This window comes from Haliaeetus leucocephalus, unplaced genomic scaffold (assembly GCF_000737465.1).
Source record: "Haliaeetus leucocephalus isolate CR32 unplaced genomic scaffold, Haliaeetus_leucocephalus-4.0 Scaffold273, whole genome shotgun sequence".
Lineage (NCBI taxonomy): Eukaryota > Metazoa > Chordata > Aves > Accipitriformes > Accipitridae > Haliaeetus > Haliaeetus leucocephalus.
This window is the reverse complement of record NW_010972709.1, coordinates 5,160,065-5,186,291: the sequence shown is the minus strand read 5'-3', so window position 1 is coordinate 5,186,291 and position 26,227 is coordinate 5,160,065. Positions and strand designations below refer to the sequence as shown.

Below are 26,227 nucleotides of genomic sequence, written 5' to 3'. Positions count from 1 at the left end.
TTACGAGAACTTAAATGAAAGATATTATTTTTCTGAGCCTGAAAAGTTTACAGTATATACATGCAGGATTGCAAGTTACAAAAGATTAAAAGGTTGCTAAGGAACTAGAAAATGCAAGGTAGTTTTTTGTTCAATTTAAAAGCAAATTTAAGAGAAATACTAGCTTAGAAGTTGCACATCATAAATATTCAGAAGAAACCTTCTAGTTGATACATGGCAACAAAGGAGAAGTGTAAATTATAACTCACTGGTCATTTTCTTAGGCAATCTTCTGAAATCTAAGTATACGGAATAGATTGTATTAGTATGTAGAATGTATTTCTGAGCTGCAGATAGCAGACCCTCTTGCTATCTGTTGTCTTACACAAAATATTTGCGCAGCAGTAAGTTTTATTTGACTGACGTGCAAATACGTATTACCAATTTAAAGCAAAATAGTAATGACATCATCTTGTAAAAAAAAACAAACCCAGACAATACATATTTTTTCTTGAAATATTTAATACAACTATTTGCAACGTAGTTCAACCACAAGTGTTTATAGAGTTTTGTTTTCTCTTAGAAACTCCTATTGAAGTCTAACACCACAGACAAATAGGACTGAGATCAAAACAGGCGATTTGATCCCTAAATAATTTCTCGCTGTATTCTGGATAAGACAAAAGGGGTATTCTGTACCCACAGACCCAAAACATAGATTCAAAGTGAAATTCAAGGTGATTTCTCTGAAAGTCAGTTAAATAACCTATAAAAATTGTTAAAGACTTCTTAAAAAATAGCATGTGCTAAAAATCAAAAAATTTACATATTGCATTTTAGCAGATTCAGTAAAGTAATTCCAAATATCACCTATAAAAGGAGAAGTCTTATCCACAAAGATTTTAATATTATTAATGAAAATATGCTTTCATTACACTAGTTTTCTTGAGTGTAAAAAAAAAAAAAAGTCGTTGTCAAATTTTATGTTATAAAAGAGTGTTTATATTCACCTTGAATTTCAGGAAGGTATCTGAAAATATTACTTCAGAATTCTATCTTCTGATTGAAACAATGTCTGCAGTCCTCTGCGAACATTATACAGTTCCTCTTCTTGCTGTGCAAAAAGCATTACATTTATCACATACTTTAAATATAATTTTCTTTTTTTTTTTTTTTTTTTTTTAAGTTTTATAATTCTGGTGCATAGTGTATGCTGCTTTTAACATATCGAATATGATACTTTTCTTTTCCATGTCAATATTCAACATATTAAGACTCAGAACTAAAACAGTAAATCCGTATCTACCTGCTGCTTTTATCAACCAGATAAGGTTTAAAGTAAAACATGTCAGTGATAACTTGGATTCTGACTCATTTTTATTTTTGATAGGGGACTAGAAATTAGAATTTTTAGTAATTTAGTGTTCAAACAGCTATACTTACACAATAAATAGAAATGAGGACAAGATAACTTCATTTACCATTTCTTTAAGAAGTTTCTCTTGGAGACCTTTTAAGTCTTCTCTCATCAGGTGCATCTATAAAAAGATACGGAATGCATCTTCTCTGCTCACAATTGGTAACCCATTTTCAAGAAGACAATTACATCCCTAAATGGTTTATAACTGAGACACAGGTGCACATGCATCCACCTGCCTAAGGAAAGGGACACGTGTTTTAAATTTGTTCTTTCTTGGATGATTAACACTGGTAAACAAAGCCACAGAATACAGAACAAATCTTGCAGCAGTTTTCCCCATAATTGCACACACCTTCTAATGGGTGAAATCTAGGCCTATAACACTGAGTATTGTTACATTATAGGACATTTTATGACAATGAAAAACTATAAAAACACTTATGTGGCATTAATACAATGCTGAGGATAACTACTTTCTTTGGAAAAAAAGTCAATACTGATATCTGTTGGTAAAATTGAAAAATTATTAAAAACAAGAAAGAAACAGAAGTTCATCATACCTCTGAAGTAAAAATATGTTCTTCATAGTCAACAGTATGGTAGATGTTGTTTTCAAATGAAGTTTTAAGAATCTGAATTCTAAAGAAATAAAAGGCAGTTCAAATGGTTTTGCTACATATGAACTTTCCACACACATCATTAATATATCCTATTATTTGTACTCTATTTGTACTTAAAAGCATGGATAAATATTACCATCATTGTTACTACTGGAATAGTCCCTCAGGTATGTGGAGAAATTTAGATGGAGAATAATTACATTTTTCCTCTAATGTAACATTTTAATCTCATTTTCTCATCTCATTTACTATCTCTATTTTATGGAAGACAGAAATTGCATAGAGAATATTAGTTGGCCTAACTTATACCTCAAATGAACAGAACACAAATCTCACCCCGGGATTAATGAAGCCTACTAACCTCTGTTGCTCATTTTTCATGTATGTACTAAAAGTATGTGTATGTTTTTTCCAAAAGGTCTGGAAAGAAAAATATTAATAGGTGATAATCAGTAGGAAGTAATATTTTCTGAACTAAAACTGACTAATATCTAATATGAACAAAATAACCTACAATGACAGACTCAGCACAGAATGCGTAGGAGTTACACAGTCACCACAGAAACTTGAAAGAAAATGATAAGCTTAGCTGGCAGGATGAGGCACTTAAGGAATTCTGTTATCATGGAACCAGTTTCATCAAAAGCCTGCTCTGCATAACAGTTTCAAAACAATGAAAAAGAATACCCATAGCATTTTAACCAGACTTTCCATATAATTTAAGCCATACCTTCAGTGTAAAAGAAAAATGGTGAATATAGTCTTGTGTTTACATGAATATTTGTTTATTGATTTTTACATTACAGCAAGTAGAAGACCCATAATGTCAACTGGCTCATCGTAGAACACACAGCAAATAAGGTTAAATACCTACATGCTGTTCTTGAAATACAGGCCAGCTGAAAAAAAGGCGCATGAAGTGGGGTAAACAGCCCATTAAAAGCAGTAATAGTAGTTTATTCTAGGAAGAAAAACATACGGCAGTGAGCTAGAAATTCTAAGAGCATAGCATTAGCCAATCCTAACACCTCAAATTCATTATTTGAAATTTGACCCAACTTTAAGCAAAATGATAAAGGCTTTTAAAATCAGAATTAATGATCTAAAGTTAAAGATTATATGAATAATCTATGGGTTCCATAAGAATTCACTTTTCTCCATGGTCAAGCAATTAAAATACAAACCGAGAATTCTTTTTCCACGTTTTTCAGGGACTGAGAATCTTTTTCAAAATTCTCAAGTTCCTCAAGAAGAGCAAAATGAAATTTGTCCAGCTGCCTGATCCTACCAAAACAAAATGAGTTACTTTTAGAAGGTATTAATTGCATTTTAAGGGTGTTTTAAAAGAAATCTTTCATTACAGACCTGCATTCATGAAGCTGGTAAGTCATTGTTGTCAAATGCTCATGGGCAGCTCTTAATGATTGCTTAGTAAAATGATCCATTTTCCGTGAGCGGCTCTATAAGGTTGTTTTAACATTAAACTCGGATTACTTTCACTTTAGGGAAAAAAAACACCCTGTACTATGTTTAGTACTGTAATTGCTTAGTATCACAGATCATACTGAGCAAACCCCCTTTTTTTTTTTAATTATCTCTCTATCCTTTAACAATAAGCTTTCTGCTAATGTAATGTAAATAAACATGGGTTTATGTTTTTGATAAAATTCTACCTAACTTAATTAGAAGTATATTATTTGAAAAATATATTTCCTCAAAACAGAGAAAGTACACATGTAATGAATGATGTGTGCTTACAGCTGTCTTAGATGAACAAATGCATTATTCAGGCTCAAGTTTTCCTTTTTGCAAATAAATTTCACTCATGGGTTTGATAATTTGAAAAAATCAAAATGCTGTACACTCTTTAGATACATAAGCTTGTTTTGAAAAAACTGACAGGATAAAAAATAAAACAGACCTGGGAAAGAAAATCATTGGAGAGTTAAGTACATAAAGGAATTGAAAAAGGCATAAAAGGAAACTTGAATTCCGTCATTTCTTGAAGTTCTATGCACATAGCTATTTTCATGTCCTTTTAAGCAAATTCTGTGGTGTAAGACAAGCTATCATTCTTATGCACATGTACCCACACAGACAACTAATATTGTATATGAAATGTCTTGCCTCAATTTTCTTAGTAAATTCTTTTTGGAGATTCTGACATATACTGATAGTTGAACAACCAGGATCCCAGATTTCCCCATCGAAACCAGACAGATCATTTACAGATACAGTAGATACGCTTTCAGACACTGAAGAGACGTAGAAAAAGATAATGTCACAATTCAGTATGAAAAAATATCCCATTTGGAGTTGGAACAGGGCCTAGAACAGCTTTTGTTATATATAGATTAATTTCACCTATTAGATGGCTGAGACCAGGTTCTATTTTCATATAAATTACCTGACTTTTTAAATGGATATAGTCTCTAAAGATTTAGCATTTCTTTTTATTTCTTTTTTTAAACATGTAAAATGCTTTTTAGTCTATATTATATTTTCTTGTTAAAACTTTAATTCGTTATGTTATTTCAAACTTTCACACAGCTATAGTCAACTTTCACTCTATAACTAACCTCTGTAAGTAACAGCATCATCTGTTTTAAATAATTTTCTAGGCTGTAACTTTGTTCTGTTTCCTTTTTTTCCCTCCTCTTTGCTTGTTTCTACTTCATCAGAATTGCTTTCTGTATCACTGTGGTACCTTCGTTTGAGAAATGTCTGTGTATTTGGCCCTTTAATTAACATGAAAGCAATGGTTAATTTTAGGATTATTTAGAATAATGACATGGGAGGATAAAGAAGAGTATGAGAACTTGATGTAAATGAACAACAGGATTTCAACAGAACACAGAACTCTGACCCATGCAAGACTCAGTCATTAAAGAGATTCATCGTAAGCCCTCTTTTCCCCGATAATACTGTCATCCCCACTTTTTTCCAGTGTCAGTGGGAATGCTGCTCTTTCTTAAGAGTGGAACTAACTCTTTACAGTAACTGCATTTTGAAGCCCATTTTTTGTTGTTTTTCTGTTATTGGTTTTTGTTTGTTTGTTTTAGGGGGTAATTAGAACAGCAGAGAAAAATGAGAAAAACAGTAAAAATGGAATAATACTGAAAATATATAAAAGAAAACAAGATTTAAAAACTTGGGCCATATTTTTATGCCAAATAAACATTTTTCTTAACCTTTACAGAGACACAATGAAAGTCTTTTGCTTTACATTAAATGTTTATACCTGACTCATGTGTGGGGCCATTAGGTTCCTCACTCCAAGACTGTACTTTACTTCCACTGGAAACAGACGTTGGAGATGGTGGTACACAATCCTAAAAGAAAAGTCACTGATTTATTAGCTTCCAAATTAAAGCACTTTTAGAAGTCTTCATCTGAAATCCACAATTATGTTGCTTTTCATTTAACTAGGGACGTGAACACAACTACAGTTAGGGAAAAAAAAAATAATTAAAAAAAATCACTGCATGAATTACTACTAGGTCTTACTAAATGAAAGAATAAACAAATTCTTCAAATTAATAATTATTGATAGCAATAAGTCAAATGACCAATAAGGTCTAACTGTTTCTTGCAATAGGACACAAACAAAATTTTTTCTTAAAGGAGTCACTAGTGCTTTTTTCCACTAGAAAAAGTACTTACGAGAAGTGGTTTGAAGGTATACAGCACTTTTTATTTATTTGCCAATGTTACAATAGTTGTTATATTGAGTAGTACATTAATGCTAAAACTATAAGAGCACTTTTTCACCTCAAGAATTTTTCCATGCAGATGTTGCAATTCTTTAATTTGTAAACAATCATTTATTTTTTACTGAAAGTCAGGAAGAAAATATTTACTCCCTGTTATTTTTTAAGGTATTAATTATAACTGATCTGGGATACAGTTCTTTCATTGTACCCATATGATAAACAATTTACTAATTTCTCTCAAATATTTAAAAATTAACTAGTAGGATTTTCCAAGCAGGTCACAAGTACACATTATATCTACTGTTTAACATTAAGAAAGATGCATTTCCCTTAAACCTCACCATCTGTAAAGTAGATAAAATAGATCCAAAGCTGCAGCTCTCTTCTGAAGAGCAAAAGGATTTAGGAACATACCTCTTCGTTACTTTTGGTGATAGATTTAGTGATATCTTGTAGTTTCCCATTAATAGAAATTGTGTCTGAAAAGTAATGTCTGAAACTTGAATCTTCATTATTATCACGTGTTTCAGATACAGATCCCTTTGCATGTTTTCCACTGACAGTTTTGTATGTCTTTAAGCTGAGCTACACATTAACAAAAAAAATCATTATTGAAAGGAGATGTACAAAAGCATAAAACAGTTGGCAGCTGAATGGAACGATTTCAGTTAAAATAACTGTAGAGTAACTTTAATATTCTTACCAAAGATGCTTCAGTTAAAACTGGTGAGAAACTTTTACTTCCAAATGTTAACTTTTTAACAGTCATCTCAGGGGACTGATTTAGACATATACTTTCAATATTCTTTTTTTGTGGAGAGAAATTATTGGGAGAGATTCCTTTCTCAAAGTTTAACATTTCCCTTTTTTCTGGTGTTGACTCCTGAAGCCCAGGTGACCTTTCACTGTAAGTATGCTCTTGAGTAACATCTCCTTCTGATATTCTTTCAGCACCTAGAAAACAGTTACTTAACTGTCAGCATGAGGAATGAAAGTTAAAAAAGGTAAGTTAAAGCCCCATATTGATGAAGTCTTCCAACTCTAGGTATTTGCAAGTCTCAGATGTATGGAATTTTACTTTAAGTGTTGGCATATGACTTGCCACACTTGCACTTTTTGCACTCTCCACACTATTTTAGCGGTTACCAGATTCATTCTAACACTTATGTATTTCACTTCTGTATCATGCTGATGTCAAATAACTGCACCAGCCTATAAAACTGTTAGCAATGTATTAATACACTTCCTTAAATTATGTGGTACACACTGAATTAGGGGATATCTCTTATTTTAAAAGCATAAAATAAATGTAAAACTGTACTACTGTGATAATCCTCATTTAACCTCTGACTTTTGATACAGTATTGCTATAAGTTAAAAGTCAAAATACCTACATCTCATTGTCTCAAGAGATGCAGGACTCTCGGATGAAGATATTTCAACTTCCTGTTCTGCAGAATTCTTTGATTCAATAAATGCTTTAAGTGCACAGTTAGCTACTCTCTGTGGCTCCATAGATAAAATATTCTGGAGTTCCTTTTGCTGATTATCATCCTTGTTTTCCCCATTCATACGTTTCTATTAAAATACAAAGTTTATATAAACATAATTTGTAAATATAGAGAAGTGTATATATATATACAGGTAAAGAGCATATTATCTATATGTACCGTTGAACAAGCAGAAGATCCAAAAAGGAACACCATTGGAAGTACTTAAATTCATAAGGATATCAGGTGTTCTATTATCAATAAGCATTGAATTTAATTCAGCACCCAAACGTCTGTTCTTATGAACTTAACTATTGGAGGCAATTACCGATGCTTCAGGATTTAATCAATGAAGTTTACAGACCTATCCATATACATTGAAATGTTATGCTGAAAGAATGAAAACATTTTAGCACCCAATGTGATTGCTTAATTTACTAAAAATCCTATTTGGATATTCAGCAAATGTATTGACATACCCTCTATCAAGTCACCATTTTGTAGTGTACACAAAATAGGCATAGCATTCTCAAAATCACATTACCTAAAAGAACAAAATTTGGCTCACTAAAACCTCCCATCTAACAGACATTTTCAAAATATCATTAAGTTTTTAAAATAAAGGACACAGTAGTTCTTTGCAGCAGAATAATTTTCATAAATAGAAACTGAAATACTATTATGACCGAGAAGATTATTTGGGACTGATTTTCTTAGCAGCTAAATACTCATATTAAAAAAGGGCACTACTATAAATAATAAATAAAATTAATTTCAACTTGCTTATGTTGGGCACTTAAAATTCAGGAGTATTAAGTACAAAGCAGACAAGAGTTTATTTTGAAAAATATGGCAGAAGTGGATTTTTAAGAATAAAATGCAACTGTATACCTGTATTTTTGATTTCTCCTCCTTAGAGTTGCATGCTGAAGATTTCCTTTCACTCTCCGACTCTGAACTGGAAGGCTCTCTGTAATTTTTTGCTAATGCTGCCCTTCGAGGTAGTTTTTGCCTGGTGGTTTGTTCTATCATTTCATCAGTTCTTGAACTCTGTTTTTTACATTTGTTTATCTTTGGAAGAATAAAAACATCTTCAGTATATATCAGACTGATTAATAAATAAATACATTAAATGGCAAGCAACTTGGTTTAATTACTTGAAATCCATTATTTCAAAACAACTAAAAGAGTTTAACTTTACCAAAGCTCAGAGAGTCCAACCATCAGTCTACTAAGCATTTTGGGAAGATAATTTTCACTGTAGATAGGGCACAGTGCAATCAGGAATGTAAGAGTCAAAAAAGTAAAGAGGCAAAATAAATACCATTTTTGAACTACAGCAAAGGTGAAGTGGGTTTCCAAAGCTTGCTCTCTGAAATATGTGCACATTTAAATTAGACTGTAAGTGGTCTGAAATGGAACAAAACCAGAAGCCTGCATAGTGAGCAGGAACCAGCATCCTTGATCATCACCTCTGAACTGGTTACCTTAACCACTAGACTAGAATCTACCTTCCTTTCTATTTGTCCTCCTTCTGCATCATAACTACTGCCACTTTCTCTACACAGCAGTCAACGTTCAGAAATAGAGCAAAGCATGTTCTCACTGAAAGTACCCCAGGGACCTGACATTAGAAGGGATGTAACATTCAAGTGCAATGACCCTCAGACTAGGAGAGATTAGCATTCTTGTCTCCTACTGTCTTGAAAAGTGATCTATGCAAAATGCATGCTTTCCTAGCTTTGTCATCTCCAGGGTCAAGTCTATTAGTGACTTCTTGGGCTTCAGATGCTCTCCATCTAAGTCTATGCAGTAGTGGAACCCTACCTCCTCAAAGCAGGCACTTTGAACTTGCTTGGGTAGATCTAGGGAATTTCACTACTAAAAAAGGACACATTTTAGTAAGTAGACAGATTCAAAATTGGGCAATTGAAGCCCTCTTCAGTTTGGATTTACATGGGCTAGATATCACCATCAATACCTACATGTGGTGATCATATTTTCATATGCATGATTTACATTGAATGCACGCATGTAGCTTTAAGCTACTAACATTAAATAGATTTGAATAATTATGGTACAGTCTAAGAGACCAAAGAGTAGTCTGGAGGGGACAGGGGAAGGTTTGGGGATTTTTTGGCAGTTTGTTTTTTAAACTGTGGCTTACAAACATCTACAAGCATCTGCCATTAACATGTTCATAATCACTTATTATGTATTATACTCCCAACGTTAATACATTTACAATATTTTGCAATTATTATTCTTTCTGAACATCTATAACATTTTTTGTTTTGCAGTTTCACTATGTTATATATATTCATTTAAAGAAATTATAACCTCAAAGGTATTAAAATTAAATTAAGCACATTAGACACATGAAAACTTGTTGAAAAGCTAATGGCATATTCAATGGAGTAGATGGCTATTAAGTAGTAAATAGACATAATCAATTATTTTAAGTAATAAAACTAACAAAAGCATCAATGTATAATAATCACTCTAACTCATAGCTAGTATTATGACTGAAATACTAGCTAAATACTACGTAAAAAGAATATAGTACCTGAAAAGAACAAACCATATTTAACAAATGTTCTTGAAATAAGCATGGAGAAATGGCACGTATTTATAAAAAAATATTTAAAAATAGTTTCTGTAGTGAGTTAAGATATTTTGAATATGTATTACAAGTCTAGTTGCAAATTTACATTTACCTTTTTCTTATTTGCATTTTTGCCTTTAGGTTTATCCACTTGGCAAGCAGGTTCAGAGAATTTATCTGCTGTTATAATACACAAAGTTATAAAAATCAGCAAAATATTCAAATGTTTTACGTTTAGAGTTTTAGCTGTAAAATCATACAATCACTTTTATGCCCGCCAACTTACTGCTTCAGTAAACTGCTTTCAGCACATCATTTTAAAAAGCCAAAGGTTTTTTGGTTGACAACAACCTCTGTCTGTCCCATCCTCCAATACTTTTACACATTAAAATACAGACTTTTTGGAAATTAACCTTTATAAATGATTAGAACTAATCTGAAAATTCCTTATGCTTGGAAATAAGACAACAAAAACATATTGTATCTCCAACACAGAACATTACATGCTGTGCAGTTAATATCTATGGACAAACTTATTGTAGCATTCTTAAGGAATATGAAAAATGTTTCTTACTTTTGTTTGTGCTTATTGGTTTCCCTATTTTTTTATTTTTACTGTAATCAATTAACAGGGCTTTAGATTTTCTATTCGATTCCTGTAGCCAACTAATGTCTGTCTTGCTGTCATCACCTCTGTATTCTGTGTCTGTGTCACTAAAGAGATGCTTCTTGTTCTGATTGTTTCTAGTCTACAAAAACCAAAAAATTCCTTAAGTTACTGATTTACTTTTAATACCCTTCAGTTACATAATTGGTATTTAAAGGTAGGAAGACAAGATACACTGATCCACAAAAATCTGAGCCTTACTTTTTTTCTTCCTTTCACTTCAGTGCTAGTTTTACTGTCAACTGTGTTCCTTAATTAGAAAAGAAAAAAACACCTTTAAATGATACATTTAAAAATACCTGTTCTAAATCTTCCTACTGTTCATGCGATATGTGGATTAAGGATTCGAACAAATGTACCTACTTTTGTTTTCACATCCATTTTTGATATACCCGTTTACCTTAAACTCTAGTGGATGTGCTTATTTGCTAACAATCAATAAGAACACAGAGTAACAATATGTCCCTTTGCAGGCTGATCATTAACAAAGAACTATCCCCCTCTATTGAGGAATTTATATCCCCATAGCATTCCATGAAGAGAACTAAAGCTGTTTTCTTCATGAAACACATTCTTTCCTTTTCTGTAAGCTTCCCAAAGGAAAATAATCAAACAGCCTAGGAGACCACTGCAGCTATGTTTATTGCTTGAAAAAACAACACAGTCAAGATATTATTGTCGTGCATACATTCCCTGGATTTTCATAATGGAATGCTGGAGAATGCAGACAGTACTATTCTTGATAATCAGCAGACTAGGACACAATGTAACATCCCTACCCTTTTTTGTTTGGATCTGTATGAACACTCAGTTCAGTAACATGCAGTTCTTGGATCTAAAAATGTAAATAAATAAGAAACAAATGAAGGTTTTAATTTGTTATACAATTTGAACAAAGTTAAACAGGCCACCAGACAGTAACAGCTAAAGGCTCTTCTGCTCAGTTTTTATACTCAGCAATTAACTTACAATGATTAATTTCTATCTTAGAAATTATTTAAGAACAGAGCTGATAGTTAAAACCAACTGGAACCGACTGAAGCTTTCAGTATCTCAAACTAATACATTACTTTCCATCCACATACTTGACTACCTTCACTAATTCAGCAGGCTCCTCTGAGCCATAAGAAGCAAAACTCTCTTTTGTTGTCTTTTGCTCTTATCTTAGCCAGATCTTCTTTTTACTCAAACAGCTGGGCAAAGATGTCTTTACAATGGGGACTGGAAGGATGGCAATAACACTTTCAGGATAATAGGATAATTTAACAATAATGATACTCCTAACAAACTGGTTTATTCTTAATTCAGGAAAACATCGTAATAGCTTTAAGTGGCCAGAACCTTAGGATAGTGTGTATCATTATACATTTGAAAGTGATGGAGGTATTTACATGGCAAACTTTTTTTCCCCACTTAGTTCAGTGATGTCATTTGAATTTTTAGATGTTAACTATACTTTCAGGAGACATAATTTAACTTGACTGAGCTCCTTTATATTCTATTCATAACATATCAATTTCAGTTATATTCTTACTCCAAGCTTTATTGTAGGCTCATCAAACCCACTGATGTTAAAGTTGTAGACATCATCCCTGTCAAACAGAGAAAGAGATCAATTTTGTGACTGAATTAATGAACATTTCACAGAGTTAGGTATGGGCAATTAGAAATTTTGTTTGAAAGTGTTTTAACTACTTACATAATATGACCAGCAGATGTATTAAGAAAAGTAGTGGTTTTCAGGTTTCTATCCTGAACTTCTTCCTACACATAAATAAAAAGTTAACTCATATGTCAAATTTGGACTATGCATTTATACATAATGTCATCACAAAAAGCAAGTTCTTCATCATGAACATATGAAAAAACCTAGCAGCTGCTCAGACTTCCACTTGATTAGCAACAGTACAATATGGCAAAAGGGGACAAGAGCTAGCAGAAACCAAATCTTTTAGAATTTATCCTTAAAGGATATCAACAAAACCTCAGAATTTTTTTTCCCCCAAACATTAAGACTAATTCCTGTGTCCTGGCTATATCCCATTTAAGGATTCTATAATCTCATTTACTATAATATTTTTATTCTAAATATTTAGCATTGCCACATTCAAAAGGAACAGATTCAATTATATAATATGTAAACAGAAATTAATTTGGGTTTCACTGGCAGATAGTTGCCTGTAAAAATATTATTCCACATAAGTAAATATATAAAAAGTGTTTTAAGTATATATAGTCAATGCATAATTAATATTAATGTCTACAGATATTTAACATTCAGCGATATTTCTGAACTTTGGCTTTACATCTACTCGCTACCACCATATATGTATATATATCTGTTCTGAAAAAATTTCCAATAAAAGCAATAATATGTTACCTTAGAGACACAGGATTTATTTAAATGCGGCCTAAAACATAAGGATACATTTTGTTAAATGCTAATTAGAATATATGCATTAGAATACTGCTTATATAAATAAAGGCCTTCTCAAACACAACAAATTTATTCAGGCATTTAAATACAAAACCAAGTGGATTAAAAGAGATCAGGCCCTTTCATTTTTGCACTCTAGAAAAATTCATTCCACATGACACAGCTAGGTATACTGCAGGTTCTGCATGTTTTCCAAATCCCTCTCCAAAAGGTTTAGAAGGTGATGTAGCCTAACTATTCCAGTCCTTTGTCACCCAGTTACAATCAAACATGGAGAGCATGTAATTACATGTAAAGTGTATCTCCAAGCATCAGTTCCAGAAAGGTGAGACTAATTTTCTTATTTAAGAATTTGTTAAATTTAAACTGTCTAACAGTCAACTCTTTCAGGAAGAGAGAACTAGGAACTTTAGATGATCAGAAAATTGATAACTGAATCCAAGTTTGACCCCCAAACTATGACGATAGGATGGTGCAGTGCCCATGAACTGTCCCAGTTAATTTCTCTCCACAAAACATGTTGTGAGTGAATGAGTGAAAGACCACTGAATGGAGTTTCTAACAGCCTTTGTAGTTATTTCAACTACTAGAACCATTCAACTACTAGTCTCCTACTCCTCAGTACAATAGGGTTTATCAGAAGTGAACAAATGATTCAGATTAAAGCAGTGTATGAAATAATTGTAGACAGAGTAGATCACAGACAAAGCCACATGCACAAAAAGAATAAGCACAAAAGTAAATTGTTCACATCATACCTGTTAAAACCCAAGGAGTCTCTTGCTTTGCCTTTTTCATCAGTCTTTACTTTGTATCTGTCACTGATTTTACTAATTAGGGATTTTGTTGCATCTGTCATTTCTTTAGGCTTTGTTTTCTATAAAAATAGAGTTTAAGACTCAACTTTGAACCTGTTCAACAGAAAGACAAAGCTGCAAACAGAACTACAGGTTCCCAACAATCACCTAAACTTCATTAGATGTCTTCTAGATGTACTAAATCACATTCCTTTGAAAACCATTTTCCCTTGCATTGCTCAAACAGTGAGCAATAAAACATCAGTTTAGCAGATATTTTAAGTGTTGTGGTTTTGTGTACTATAACATTCAAAAGTGAATGAAGAAGTGCATGGAAAGCACAAGTTGGTGCTTATTTAGGGACTTTTTTAAAAAGATGACTTTTAAAAAGAAATACAGAGTAAACTAATCTTAAACAGGTCACACAGAGTAAACAGTGAAGCTGACATTAGTTAATTCACTTGGGTCTTAATGAAAAGTCAATTAAAAATAAGTTTGTGCCTAAATGAAAGTAAAACACAAATTTTGAGACACTGAAAATTTGTCAGTTCTCTTAATTGCAAGTCAAAGAAATGAAGGTAAGAAACTCTCACCATCTTTGGTTGTTTTGGATTTGCAGTCTCTTTTCTAAAGAGAACATCAGGTTCCTCTTTTGTAAAATCAGAATGCAAAGATGTTTTTGACGCTTTAGCTGAAATAAATGTTTTAAATGATGTTTCAGTAGTAGTTTAAATATTTTTCCCTTCTGTACTTAACAGTTTCTGTTCCAAATCATTAACACTCTGACTGTCCACTAAGTATTTTGCAGTTCTCTTCCCTCATGGTATCAATTTAATTTTCTTCTCTTTTCTAATTTGTTTATCTGGAGATATACTTCAAAAAATTCAGTAAATGCTTTTTGTTTCACAGCTCTTTCACTAACAACAGAAACTAATACAGGAAAAAAAAGCACAACTGTAGGTTAAAAATTCATCTTAAACTTTTTTAACACTAACAGTTAACAAAGTGTGAACATAACCTGGATAGGACGTTGGATTTAGCTTTTGTTTGTCACCAGTTGTTATATTCTTCTCAGGAACAGAACATGCTCTTTTTTTCCATGTTTTGGTTTTATCAAAAGAACTCTCCAAAAGACCAGACAGCCTAACAAAAATAATACCATCTCATTACCAGTGAATTGCAGAAAGTGAGCCTTAATTATAATAAACATGCACCACAAAATAGGAAAATAATAATATCTTGTAGGTATCAATGCCTTTTACATTGGTACCTAAGCCTGCTACCATTGTTCAATTAACCAACACATTATAAAATGGCAAAGCTTCAGAAACAACATTTTTAAGTCAACTTCGAAAAGGCAACAATATCCTATGGCCACCATTAAACCTTGAACCTAGATAACTCTGTGGTGTGTCAAATCTACTTTTTATGGCACAGTTCACTTATGTAAACCCATATGTCATCTGTATTTTACCTTCTGATGTCATCTGAAAGAATTACTCTCCCTGTTACTACTAAAGCTAACTTAAACTCCTACTCTGAACTTGTTCATGAGTACTATTTTCATAAACAGATTCACCAATTTGAAGTCTTTAAGACAACAGAATACTATTGTTCATGAAGTAGTCTTAGCAAATACATATAAGACTGCTGGTTTGGTGCCATGAATTTCAGAATAAAAGAATAAGACGACATAATAAAAGTGACCTGACTTACATAGCCAACAGTTCTTAATGCAACTCTCGGGGAAGACAAGACAATTAAATTCTGGCATTTTCCAAAACTATGCAACAGAATTTCAATTCTGGCAATACTTGAAAATACTCCCTTCAAAGTGAGTGACAACAACAGTGACTTGGTATCCTTTCCCAATACTTACAAAGGTTTGTGGCTTCTCCCTACTGGCTGAGAATCAGGAACAATATCTAATGCTTCATCTAAATGAGAGATTAATTTGGTATCAATTACTATTACAAAAGAAATGGATAAAATTAAAATAATTTTAAAAGGACTATCAACACTTGTAAAATTACTTGCCTAACATTTGCTTTTGTGTGCCTTCATTTTCTGCCTCTTGTATCCTTTCTAAAACTTCTTCAGCATACATTCGCTATAGTGGGATAACATCCAAAAGGAAATACTAGTGTAAGACTATAAACAGTATAACCTCATAACCTTGTACTTTCCCTAATAAAATATGAAATTATTTTTTCATTTCATGGAAGTGCTGATTCCAGTTACCTTTTCAGGTAGTTTTATCTCATTTCTAATATCTGACTTCCTCATCTTCTGTTCTGTTTCACAAAATTCATTGTCCAGTGTACATCTTTGCCTACTCTAAAAAGCACAGTAAGTAACACTGACAATTGGGGGGGGGGAGAAAGCAAAAGAAGTAAAATTCTCCCAGAAAGTAATACTTGAAATATTCTTAACTACACATTCTATATGTTAAAGCCTTTTTCTAAAGCATGGCTACATAAAAAAATGCTTCAGAATCCCATAGTCCAGGATTTGACCTGAATCTGACCCAGAAAGACACCTAGAACCAGAAATAAAATAAAAATGTTACTTTGAAGTCTTTGTTCAGCTGGAACAGAAGCAAAAATACATATACTCAAACTGCAGTTCAGTGACACCTATGTAGTTTTGTTTGATTTTAGTGAATGCCTAATCAAAAATGCACTAAAACCAATGCAATAAATGCTATAACCTGAAGACATTAACATTTCATAATTACAGCTGAACTTATTATATGTTTTTAAGAGTATTTCAACACTGCGTAATTAATTTGAGACTCTGTATATACACCGTTCTCATATTACACACAAAGGAAGAATTGTGGTTCTAGTAAAAGCAAGTTAACTCTGGGGTCAGAATTGATGAGTGAATACAAATTTTAGCTAATTTGTGAGAATTCAGTCTGACTTCAGACATAATAAACCTGAAACGCAGAGGACAAGAAAACATTATGCAATAAAGTAACACACACTATTTTCTAGAAGTGAGGTGCTGACTACAAAATTCTAGCTCTTTAAAATATGAATTAGGAACAAATTAGAATATAAATTAATGTTATTCTAAGTAAAAGACTTAGCTACAGATGACATGCATACTCCAGTAGGTTCTTGATAGAAATTCTTTTTTCTGGTCTCATTTATTGCATTATTGTTAGACCTTTCAGCAGAGCTCATCATTTCCAAAGGTAATTTAAATCGTCCTTTACAAGGAGTGGCTGAAAACAAACCAGAGACATGTTAGAATTCTACCATTTCTTCTGTTATAATTACTACGCTGTCTGTGACATCAATATGAAGAGTTCTGCCCATGATGACATCTATTCCATAAACTTTAAAAAAAGTTGGCTAGTATTTATATAAACTCATCATGCACCTTTTATAATTCCATTGATTTCAGTTATGTTACATGGAGGTTAATGAGCCCATAGACACTGGATGTCTGGAGGCAAGCAATGCTTTTTACAGCCTGGCTCTGGTAGAAAATTAGTCACCTATTTAAAGATTTTACTGTAATATATTTTTGCTGGAATAGACTGTGTGCTTGAGTTCCAAATAAAAAAGTTACAGAAGTTCTCTGTCTTCTTCCATCCTAATCTGAAAATGCCATCTTTTCTAGCCTCTGTTACTCTTAATTTGTATGTGATACATGGATATATATAACTAAGGATACTGATGCACTTGAGACAGTTAAAGCAAGAAAATTAAGTTTGTTAGTCATGCTGTTCTGCCACTAGTTGCACCTCCAGCCTCTACTGGTCTTTGTCTTACAAATCTCTCCCTTGTAAAACATATTAAATATCTGTTACAGTAAGACTATTAGTAGGAAAGTGATGACTCCTCTTCCTGATAAAGTCTCTTCCTTATCCTTTCCTCTGTAAGAAGCACTTCTGACGTAAGGATCAGTAGCACTGGACCTGTGACTCAACCTTGCACCGGATCCCACCTTGCTCACTAGCCATATAATCAACTGCCCCTTGAAGAAACACATGCAGTTTCTAGAGAAGAGTAAAATGCAAGTGACGTGTACACATTGGAGAATGCTATTTTCCACCACAACTGCTATAAAAGCACTAACTGCTGAGACTTCTTTAAACCAAGAGCATATGAGGAGAGAGATGAAAAAACACCCATGTTTTAGGTCTTCTAATTGATAGCTGACTTGTCAGCTTGCTCCAGCACAAACAGCTGACTGACAGCAGCAGTAAAAACGATAGGTGGCTTTCAGCTGCTCGGAATGCATGTGCAGCTACTATCCTGCATCATGTCTATGGACCAGTAGCAAGTGGCCTAGCTTAAAAATTTCAAGTTTAAAGCACTTGCTAGGGAGATTCCATAAGGTCTACTTTTCATTTCCAGTTCTGCAAAGGATCACAGTTCATGCTTGTATTTCAAAGACAATTTATAGCATATTTTTACCCTGAAAGTACTTGTAAACTTACATGTGCTAACAAATACCAGTGGACTCCTTGTGGAAAATCTTGTAGTTCCAGGAATAAGCACAGATGCTTCAGATACTTTCCTTTTACAAGATGTAGGTATCTTGAGGAATGGAAAAAACTTGACCGTAATACACAGATTTAAGGATGGCAACACAAGATTTTAGAAAAAAAAACAAACAAAAAACCAAACTAAACATCTATTTCCATGAGTCTTTTGACACTTTCTATTATTGGAATATCAGTTGCTGTTGCTGCACACATCAAAGTAATGTGATTTTTATGCAGTTCCCTTTTTAGAGAAAGTTCACCAAAATACTTGATTTATATAATACTTAAAACCTAATGTTTTTAAACTGAGATCAGCGATTGTTGTTTTCTAAATTAATTCAATAAAGTATGGACAAATCCTGTCCCTTGTTAACAATCAAAGTAACCAAGATGATTCGCAGGAGTTCCTGCAAAGCTATCACATAAGCTGTAAACCAGCAGAACCTCAGGAACAGGTTTACTAGACCACCCCTAGCAACACATGCACTGCACGTCTATTGCGCAGTTAAGACACGGTAACACTGCTTCATCTTTTCCACCATCCCTAGCATAACTGTAGTTAGTCCTAGCATAACCATAACGTTTATAACTTTAGAGTGATTGTGGGGCAAAAGAAACACCAGGCTCAATCTCAGTTTAAACCAGAGAATCAGCTATGCATAGGAGCAGTCCCATGAAATTGATTTGATTAACCACGATATAGGATTCGTCTTGACAACCATGTGCTTTTTTGTAATCATCAGCCTTTGTGAATGCCAAGCCTATAGGACTTGTCTCTAATTACAGCTATTACTGATCATTAGTAAGTCTCCAGAGGCTATATGAGATTTTCATACATTGTAAGAGATCTCAGCATGGCATGTCTTGAAAACACTTCTTTTTACAGAGAATTCTCAGAGTATAATGGTCTAAAGAAGGTTAACAATTGTTTTTTATTTTTCTCACATTGTTATAGTTTCAAAATACATAATAATGAGAAATTTTTTTGCAAAGGGATTTATATAGCTTAGGGTCAAGTTGTAAGAAAAACAATCAAACCCTATATTAATTATATTCCAACTGTAAAATAATAGGGTTTTTATATTACAAAATATGATAAATATTTAAATTGACTTGTATTATTTATGTACTCTTTTCTGTTTTGATAATCCTACTTACCTTGGAGGAACCACTTCTACATTTTTCTTGATGGTTATTTTTATTCAGAGTCCTCAAAGTTCCAGGAAGTTGCTGGGTTTTGCAGGTACTGAGTTTCTCCTCTTCTTCAGATTTTTCTTCCAAACATGGTGATAACTGACTTTCTGGTACCAGAACCTATATAACATTTTGGATTTTTTAAACTTTTATACAATATTTGTATTTTATTATGTTTTATATTTATAAAACACGCAGAGAGCAACTTCTTTACCCTAAGTAACACATTCCTCAATGTAGATTTTGATAAAGTTCAGAGCTTATATACTTTATAGTTTGAAAAGCATCCAACCTAACTATTATTTTCGCTAACAAGGATGGGTTACTAAATCACAATTCACATAAAAGAACTTCCCCCATGTATATTTGTCTGAAGTATTCTATGATTTGGATATTAATATTATTATCTCCCCAAATATACAATACATACTTACCAGAAATCACTTAACTAGTTTTACAGTTATCTTTACTTATTGGCATTTTAAAAGTCCTTGTTTTTATGGTGAATGATCATAAAATAGCTAATAATCAGACTAAATATAAAAAAAACAAGAAAACAACCAGCACAGCATACTGAAGTAAAATACCTGTGATCCACTTTCATCAAAGACGACATGTACAGTCGTTTTGGCAACTGATGCGGACTGCTTCTTACTAAAGCCCTACAAAGTGAGTAACCATCCATGTAAAATATACACTTTGCTCACTTTTTTAAACAAGAAACAAAGAAAATACTTAATTCAGAGATCACAAGTGTCTGAAATCAGGTTATAGGGGAAAGCAGATTCTACAAGCTCATTCCAGTTCCATTCCTCACAAGTTTCTCAGTCAGTCAGTGTTCAGGGTGAACAAGTTTGTTACAAGCAGTAAGGAATAAGCTATGGCTTGCTAAAATTTTTTTACTAAATGAGTAAATTTGTAAGAGTGGTAAGCGTACTGCAAAATGGGCTAGCTAATGAATAATTTCTGAAAGACTTCCGAAGCTTAACATACTATGGGAGAAATGCTGTTCTGTAGTGGTGATGTTAATTAGAAACTCTTGGTATAAATAGATACCAATAATCACAGCTATGACAACATTTATATGGCAATGAGACATTTGAATCAATTAAAAACTATTTGAAAAGGTGTTTAAATCTTACCTTACATTTACTAAATCCATAAATCTTTCTGGTTACATCTTTGATTTCCAAGATAGAATCAAAATATAAAAAAAATTTCTCTCCTTCTTGATTACCCACATTCATTGGGCTTTTTAGATCTATTGTTAGTAATTTCTTTGAATCTTTTTCTGGACAAAAACAACATTTGAAAAGTAGCTTCACTACAATTTAACATCTCGTATAATGTTTGTAAATACATGAAACTTGTATTCTTTAGTTCAGCTATTAAGATGTATATTTTTTTTAAATTCACTCTAACCTACAATAAATTTTATTAGTGAAACAATTCAAGATTCAATCTTTTAGAAGTACTTATTCTGTATATTATCCTGTAGAATTTTCTTTAAAGGTTATTTACTATAGCTGCAGAGAAATTATAGATACTTACAAGACTACTCCAACTAGTTTAAAAGAAACATTATTAAACATCATTGTCTTATGCCTTATTTTGCATTGAAATAACTATAAGACATTATTTTAACAAAATCACACCCGCATGCCTAAAATGCAAATGTGACTGCAATGCAATTTTATCCCTGATAAAAACAGTACCTATAATATTTTAAGTGGGAATTTTGCTTTGCTGAGAATTGAGTCAGTACTTTAGGATTAATCCATTTGAAAATCCAAGTTACTGTGTAACAAAAGGTCACATTTTTGAGTGCCAGTACCTTCAAGGCTGTACAGGTCTACCTCTTCTTCTGGTATAATGACAGTTTCCCACTGATGATCCTTATATGAAAAATACATATTTTTAAAGCTAGAAACCATTATATTACAATTAAATGAAGTGCAGTTATCAGAAAGTTATTCAGTGAGGACAAATCTTCCACTTTTTAAATCCTCTGTTACAAGGAATGACAATGAACATATGCTTCATTGGCAACAGTGAACAATGTTTCAGAAGAGCTTTGGTAGAGACATTAATCTAAACAGTCGAGCCTTATCTACAAAAATTATAACTGCAATTTTGTACATGGCTTCTTATTCACGTGTGCATATGTTAAACTGTTCACAAACAGTATTAGAAAGTCATTACTTTGAAATTATTTGATCTAAATATGTACACCAAATCTAGATTTTTTTTTCCCCCTTCACACTACAGTTGCACACATGACTTCCACATGTTGATGTGGGGAAACAAATTTGATACACATTTTTTTCAAGTGTATCTACTGCCTCAGAACAATCTAGTATGACAGACAAAAATTAGCTTACTGCATCATCTGCTGCCACATAGAAAGATATACTTCTGCTACCAACATTGAAATCTACCCAAAATGCTTCAAGATTTTCATCCAATGGTATCTGTAGCTAAAAGAAAAAAATTAAGATAAAAGAGTAAGAGCTGAGAGCAATGATTTATACCAGCTAACAGGCTTTATGTTACAGTGTGACAAACTTTAAATACATGCACATCTGTACACTCCTGAAAAAAAAAAAAATCACTTGATCCTTTTTCTTAGAAGGCAAAGAAATTATTCAGTTGCACAAATGAATATCTGCGGATATATGATTAAGTCTGTAACTTACCTCATATTTATCAAGAGCTGCTGATAAACACGGATATGTAAAAACCCTGTAAGAAAACAGTATTTTGTCAAGTATCCTAAAATGCTGTAAATAAATTTTGCATATCTGAACACAGCAACTGGATTGTGTTTTCAGCACAAAACTTGTGTGCTTTAGAGACTAAGAGATCACAGCAATCAAAAGAGCAGTCACTTGCCTGCACTTCTTTCCCAAAGGAGATAACATGAAATTTTATATATCCTCACAATTAAAGCAGTGATCTCAGACCTCTTGTCACTACGTTCACACTTCTAGCTTATCTGCTGGTATTTTAAGAATGGTATTCAAACTGAATATACACCTGATATAAAGACATACCAGACAATCTCTTTGCTGTCATGACATATAAAAGTAACATGCAGAGTATGTAATCATATAGATAAGAAAAATCTCCAATTTTCTCTTCCTTTTCATGTCCTATTTCTCTAGCAGATATACTCATTGATCATTATCTCAATGTAAATATCCTAAATCAATAAAGGAATATATACCAACAGATTACTAGCTATTGTTAGATTACATGTTTATTGAATTAACAAGCATCTCAGGATTTTGCAACAGAGCTAAATAGAATACGAAAACTAGCTCCTTATAAACATTTATTAAAGGAAGTGTAGCATACGCTTTACATTATTTAAGAATCTTTTCAAATGAATGTTCTTTATTTAGCAAAGTTTCTTCCAGCTGTTATCTAATAATCTGAAACATACGTTATATTTGTCTTTTTTCCAAATATGGGAATTACATAAAATTAACATCTTGATAGAGAAGGCAGTATCAGTGACAATGTGCCAAAAGATGGTATTATTAAATAGTAAAGAAATTGAGTATTTAAAAAATATCTTAACTCTGCATGGTTCCCTGACTTTATACCACAGCAAAATTAGTCTTATTTGTTTGTATTATCTTTGTTTCCTAAAACCAGGGGGTTTTTTTGATACAAAGGTTACTCCCAATGAATGGCCATAAAATCCAAAAAAGACAATATATTAGCTTTAAAAAATTCAGTTTTACCTTCTTTTGTCTCCAAGCATGCCATTCACTTGGTTAAGAAATTTTCTGCAATCCTATTAAAACACAGAAATTTCTTAAAGAATTGTAAAATGAAAGTTTACGTCCCTGGAAATATTTTTCATATGACTTACTGTTTCAAACTCAGAATCTTTAATTCCTTTAAATGCATTGGACACAAACTCCATGGAAAACCACTGGCATGCCAGTTGTCCTCTTTGTTTCTCTGATATCATTCTGCATAAAGCTTCTGTAATGGCTACTTGCAGGTCATAATCTACAGAACAATATATTTTACAGGAGTAGTAGTTTTAAAGATACTACTAATATGAAAAAAACATTATTACACAGGAAATTGGTATAAGCAGTGCTGAACATTTCATATTACGTATCACATTATATCCAAATATGTAACCCATAAAGGACATACAGATAAAGAACTAAGGGAGTAAGGATGACTAAACAACTTACGTTTCAAAATGAAATTTCAACCAAACTTTCAAGGAATGTCAGAGCAACACTAGGTATATAAGCAAGAGATAAGAATTTTTCAGCTTTCACCTGTCTGAACTGGGAAATTGTTGGATGCCAAACTGATCCCTGAGAGAAGTTACAGTACTACTATATATGGCTAGCAATTCACTACCCTCAAAGACACTTCATTATGAGCTTTTGCTATTTTAAAACTTATATTCTAGAGAAGGACTGAAAACTTCAAGGAGTTAGCCATGCACTGCATACATCAGAAACATTCCAATTTGCAGATTGTTTTCACGCAGCATTTGTATTTTTTCAGAGGACTGTAATCGCAACATTGTACAGCTTCTAAATGTCTTCTCTGGATTTTTAACTGGTCTGCATGTAATTTTTAAGAAGCTCAATACTAAATTGTTTATTAAGTCCCATGCTCACCTCCAGCATCCAAAATTCTCCTCCCCATGTCACTCCTGCCAAACAAAGTAATGTTTCATCAAAATATGACAGGAACACAAAGCATAGAAGAAAAGTTTCTTTAATTACAAGCTTTCAATGTATGAGACAAAACCCTGATTCAGCTAAACTTAGACTTCAAAGGGTTATGTCTGTTATGCTAAGGATATACATCTGAAAGTACTACTGGGGAAGTGAATCACCTGATATATATAATTTTAATTATATTTATTTTTTGAAAAGCTGTAAAAAAATTTCCCAACATGAACAGCTTATCCTTCAGGTGAATGATTCACTGTGCTTTACACACGTTCTTATAAATACCAGTTTAATTATTTTAAGACAACTGGGATAAGAAGAAGCCTAACCCATAATCGGGAAAGAGGTAAATTTAGGCTTGTTATGGAGAATAACCCATGAGAATACCTGCCACTGGCAACACAATAGAGAATGCAAAAGTGAGTTAAAGAGGGACCAATCTGCGTTATAAACAGTCTTAGTAAAAACCGCCTTCCCAGCTATGCAAATGATGTAACGATATAAAAATTATACTGAAGATTATTTACATGACAAGCAACATTTCCTTTGTAGAAAATATCTTTTTCCTGGCACCTCGAGGTATGTTGTCAAGCATTAAATTAAGTTTTCTTACTACCTAAGAAGAATGGAAAAAAGGGAATAAGATTAAATATAAAATAAGTTAAGGTTTAAGTTCTTATTTTGGGCCCTTGTAATGTATTTTGTACCACTGAAGAAAATAACATGCTTAAACAATTGCAAAACAAGAAAAGACAATGAGTTCTATCTTAACTTTAAAGGCATTTACCGTAATATAACTACCTCAATTTAAATGAATTACATTAGCTTTAATGTGAACATCAGTTGTTAAAGGGTTGTGTTTCTTATTTGCAGGTTTAGATATAGAAAAAAAACTTTCAAAGCTAGAGTTCTGTCTGCAGTTGATTGCTGAGCTAAAATGTACCTTAAATTTGCATTAAAAAGCCTTTCCTTCGGGGATGTAGCCTTTACAGAAGACTTTTTGGTAACTTTACCTTTCTTTAGAGAGGAAAAAAAAAAACCTGACAGCTTGAGGCTACTAAAATAAATAGGAGAAATTTGGAGTATACTAGAAGGTATACAAATTTCCTGCAAGTACCTAAAGAATTTACAACAAACAAACTTAATCCTATTTATAGCAGTTGTAATAGAGCATATTATTTCCTATGCTTTTATACAGCTATCTCAGCAGAAGCTTAATACCACTATTTTGTATCATTCTTCTGATACTACAGCACTACGGTATTATCTTTTTCTTTTTTTTTTTTTTTTAGCATCTATACAGTTAAACTACTATCTCCACAAAGTCTGTTAAATTGTTGCTTAGAAAGAAGAATGTTTACCTCCTGCTGAACATAAATACTAATTCTTACATCGGCGATGAGGGTACATGTTCTCAGAACAAAATTTTCTAGTATTCGCATTTTACCTAATGAACAGGAAAACACTAAATTAAAGAGTTATCAAGAGCGTATTAGGGTGCCCCCTCACCAGCATTTGAAAAAAGATTAATTTTCATTTAGAAATAAAATATAGTATGCCTTCCTTTCCATACAGGATTACTGATATTTAAAAATAAGCATCTTAAGCTTCATGGTTAAATGCAAGACAGAATAGCTACTTCAATTTATAGTAAATATGATTCTTTATGATGTTTCTATTCCTGTGCATCACTGCATAAGTCCCTTGGGCTTGAGATCATTATTTTAAAAATCTAATCAGATCAATTCTATAACTTAGCTCTCTGAGATATAATTCAGACCCTGGAATTTATCTTCCCAGGGACAAGGAAATGAATCTTTCATTTTGACTGTGACAGCATAATGGTCTGTAGTGACTTTCTACCTAGTGCTATACTGAAAGGTAAGAGCAGCATGATATTCATGATAACAAGGTCAATAAAGAAGGACTCTTGTGCTATGCTAAGCTATGACAGTAGCTTAGAAACAATGTTCTTTTTAGGAAAAACTCAGTTCAGTTGCCATCTCTGAGGAGACTAGACTATCCTGCTTTTTTATTCCTGACATCAGCAAGTTACAAGGAAATCTGTCAGTAGGGAAACCTCAAA

General features: G+C 32.7%; 1 protein-coding gene across 1 annotated transcript in view; it reads right to left on the bottom strand.

The window, feature by feature from the left end:
- Positions 1–1,018: 1,018 nt before the first annotated feature.
- SYCP2 (synaptonemal complex protein 2) overlaps positions 1,019–26,227 on the bottom strand; it is a 28,529-nt gene continuing 3,320 nt past the window's right edge. Inside the window, 39 exon segments of the mRNA XM_010569774.1 lie at positions 1,019–1,093; positions 1,461–1,517; positions 1,960–2,038; positions 2,381–2,439; positions 3,204–3,303; positions 3,385–3,479; positions 4,147–4,274; positions 4,599–4,757; positions 5,261–5,351; positions 6,147–6,312; positions 6,422–6,686; positions 7,127–7,310; positions 8,114–8,293; positions 9,940–10,004; positions 10,402–10,576; positions 12,029–12,086; positions 12,194–12,258; positions 12,875–12,905; positions 13,690–13,808; positions 14,322–14,505; positions 14,507–14,558; positions 14,561–14,614; positions 14,617–14,645; positions 14,731–14,871; positions 15,608–15,665; positions 15,766–15,838; positions 15,970–16,065; positions 16,842–16,960; positions 18,185–18,284; positions 19,391–19,546; positions 20,569–20,717; positions 21,261–21,321; positions 21,808–21,903; positions 22,123–22,168; positions 23,176–23,228; positions 23,307–23,449; positions 24,085–24,119; positions 24,669–24,757; positions 25,503–25,588. Of these exon segments, the coding sequence (XP_010568076.1) occupies positions 1,019–1,093; positions 1,461–1,517; positions 1,960–2,038; positions 2,381–2,439; positions 3,204–3,303; positions 3,385–3,479; positions 4,147–4,274; positions 4,599–4,757; positions 5,261–5,351; positions 6,147–6,312; positions 6,422–6,686; positions 7,127–7,310; positions 8,114–8,293; positions 9,940–10,004; positions 10,402–10,576; positions 12,029–12,086; positions 12,194–12,258; positions 12,875–12,905; positions 13,690–13,808; positions 14,322–14,505; positions 14,507–14,558; positions 14,561–14,614; positions 14,617–14,645; positions 14,731–14,871; positions 15,608–15,665; positions 15,766–15,838; positions 15,970–16,065; positions 16,842–16,960; positions 18,185–18,284; positions 19,391–19,546; positions 20,569–20,717; positions 21,261–21,321; positions 21,808–21,903; positions 22,123–22,168; positions 23,176–23,228; positions 23,307–23,449; positions 24,085–24,119; positions 24,669–24,757; positions 25,503–25,588 (3,971 nt within the window).